We start from the raw sequence: 3,130 nt of genomic DNA, 5'->3' as shown, positions 1-3,130 counted from the left end.
CTTTATTGCTAGAGAACTGTATATGTATATATAAATATAGATGAATGTGTCCTTACCATGTGATCCACTTTTATCCAAAAAGTTGCTGAGATTGAATAGTGTATTTCTAGATGCCAAATACTGAATAAATCTCTGCAAGACAGAAAAACAGTGAAAGTTCTACCCCTTTCCAATAGCTTCCTTATACTTCACATCTGGCTCTGCACAAAACAGGTGGAACAAGCCTCACCCAAGTTACACTCAGAACTGTATACACATATTGGAAGATTCAATCCAATAAAGATGGGTGCAAGGCACGACTCTGGATCCAGAATAATACTTTAAAAAAAGGAAAAAAAGGGAGTTTAAAATGTAGGGGGTCGATTTAAACCTCAGATTTGTGCCTTTATAACAAATTTCTATTAGGGGTGCACCGACAGAGATTTTTTGGGCCGATACCGATGGCCAATTTTTAACGAGCCATATTGTCCAATACTGATCCTGTAGGGCACTGGCATAGCCCAGGGGGGTGAAGGACTGTGGGTGGAGAGTGAGGGGCACTAGCAGGGCCAGGGGGCTGTGGGTTGGGAATGGGCTGTCCCCCTGACATGTGTCTTCTTCTTTGGAACCAAAGGTTGTAGGGCCAGCCACCTTTTTCATGGGTTTATGGCACACCCTCACGCCTCTAATTGGCTGAAGGTCCCCAGTGACCATGCCCCCTCACTGCTGATTAGTCAAACGGGCTGTCCATCATGTGGCCCTGCTCTTTGCCACTGAGAGGCTGAAAAGGCCATCTGTCATGTGGCCCTGCCCCTCACTACTGATGGGTGGAGCCACATGACAGGTAGCCTTCTTAGGCAATCAGCAGCAAGGTGTGGGAGCCCAGCCATCTCGCTTCCTCTTCTTTGTGCACACTCCTTACTAAGGAGTGGAGCCAGCAATTTTTTCCCCCCCCTGAAGATTTCAGAGATCACCCGATTTTGTAATTTCCACAAAAATCATGATTTGAATAGGTCCTTGTATACAGGATTAGATAGAGTATAAGTTAGTGACTACCTATCCCAGTAGGTTATTTACCAGCCTACTAACAGTTAAGTGATTAAGCCCTGCTACAAAACTGTATTAGTCCCTCTCAAGCTGCAAATTTGGTATAAAACCTTGGAGTGAGGACTATAGATGAAGTGAAACATTTATCCTCATGAACTAGTGAGAAAGCAAGCAATTCAGAGGAGTATCATTAAGTTTTAAAGAGTCAGGTTGGCCATGAATCTTTGGTGTAAAAGTGATTTCATCGAAAAGATTCAATACGCTTACCTCATTGCCATGGACCATTAAATGATGTGTTGTGACTAAGGCTTTGAACACAACCACCCAGCTACTATTTGTTGCTCTCTCAAAGAGGGTATCGGCCATTTGGGGAATATTAACATTGGTCTCATTGGTAGCTTGGATCAAATCTATTCAAAAGAAGAGAAAAAAAGAAAGCATTAGCATAACTACAGATTAAAAAAACCAAACAAACCCTAAAGCATTCAGCCGGCTTCCACTGACCAGGCAATAACTTCTATTTACCATACAGTTGATTCAAGTTATATTTGGATATTATCATTAGGCTACAGTACTAGTTCCTGATAAGAGTCTAATAGCATTTACTATACTGCACTAGAGACTGAGTCTGGGCGGAATTCCTACAATCTAACTTTAAACTGTTTAAGGAGTTGTATATTTATTTCACTTTGGAGTTAAGCAGAAGTTAGCACCCTTGAAACAAAAGACAAGAATAAAAGACATAAGACCAGCTGACTTTTCTCTTCCCCAAATTTGCTCTTAGAGAACAGTTTGAAGGACAAGAAATGCATAAGAACGCGTCTTCATGTCCCATTAGAACATGTCCCCACTGCTGCCCCCCACTCCCATTTTATTTACTTGATCTTCCATTTAGGCATAGAAATGTCTAGTTTAAAGAATCTGAGCACTCATGTGGCTCAGAAGACAGGTTGTGCTCGCTGTCTCTTTGGGCAATGTCCTTTGGGTTTATCTTTTCCATATCCACTGGAAGCATCAGCTTCCACTAGATATTAGCTGGAAATTATTAAGTCTGAATGAACTCCAACAACCAAATCTCAGAAATAGGTTTCAGAGGATGAAACCCATTGCATCTTAGAATCAAGTACATATTGTATTCAGGATACTCGGAAGCAACACTATTTGAGCCAACTGCAAAATGGGGAGCTAAGTCTTGGCATAACAGCATTTATTTGCATTCGAGTGGAATATTTAAATGGAAAACCATGGCGACTCGGATAGCCGTGTACATATGCTATTTAAATTTCATATTGGAAGGCACTGGAATGACAGATTACAAAGATGACACTGTGTTGCTGGGACCATTTTTGTACATTTTCCTCCTCCAAAAGCATACCCAAGTATCCCACTAAGTTTCAACTTATAGACATTACCAGGAAGTGTTGGGCAAACTGTCCTAGAACCAAATGTCCAGGGTAATATAATATGGAGCGGATACAACCCTGGTTACTTTTATCACTGGGTACATGTATCTGATGTCGATGTACATGTCCTATGAACTGGCCTTCACAGAAATTTGATGCAAAGATAATAAAAAGTCCTTTTTCAAATATATAGGGAGGATGAAGAAAGCACCAGGAAATGTGGGTCCCCTGCAAGATATGCTGGGCAATCTTGTGGTTGCACCAGAGGAGAAAGCAGACCTCTTTAACCAATTCTTCACCTCCATTTTCTTGTGCAGGGACCGGGACTTCCCCACCACGATGCAAGACAGACTCAAGGGGAACGCCTCCAGACCTCAGGCTGGGGAGGACCGGGTTAGAGAGCTTCTGGAGGGGCTGGACGTGTTCAAATCAGTGGGTCCAGATGCTCTCCACCCCAGGGTGTTGAGGGAGCTAGCAGGGGTTATTGCAGGGCCCTTGGCATGGCTTTACGAGCGCGCATGGTGCTCGGCCCAGGTGCCAGATGATTGGAAGGTAGCCAGCGTGGTCCCCATCTTTAAAAAAGGGAGGAGGGAGGACCCGGGCAACTATAGACCCATTAGTCTTACCTCAATCCTAGGGAAACTCTTTGAGAAGATCATCAAGGAGCACATCTGCGATGGGCCGGCTTCAGGGATGATGCT

At 43.4% G+C, this 3,130-nt stretch overlaps 1 protein-coding gene across 16 annotated transcripts in view; it reads right to left on the bottom strand.

The window, feature by feature from the left end:
* Window positions 1-3,130, bottom strand: part of SNAP91 (synaptosome associated protein 91) — a 182,792-nt gene that overhangs the window by 130,320 nt on the left and 49,342 nt on the right. For all 16 annotated transcript variants that reach the window (XM_019520405.1, XM_019520408.1, XM_019520411.1 and 13 more), the window contains exons 2-3: window positions 1,294-1,436; window positions 57-132 (exon numbers count right to left, since the gene is read on the bottom strand). In XM_019520405.1, the coding sequence (XP_019375950.1) occupies window positions 57-132; window positions 1,294-1,436 (219 nt within the window). The remainder of the gene's footprint in view (window positions 1-56; window positions 133-1,293; window positions 1,437-3,130) is intronic.

Source organism: Gavialis gangeticus, unplaced genomic scaffold (assembly GCF_001723915.1).
Source record: "Gavialis gangeticus isolate Ggan-Ray unplaced genomic scaffold, GavGan_comp1, whole genome shotgun sequence".
NCBI classification, from domain to species: Eukaryota; Metazoa; Chordata; order Crocodylia; family Gavialidae; genus Gavialis; species Gavialis gangeticus.
The sequence above is the reverse complement of the archived record's forward strand: the minus strand, read 5'-3'. Positions and strand labels throughout refer to the sequence as shown.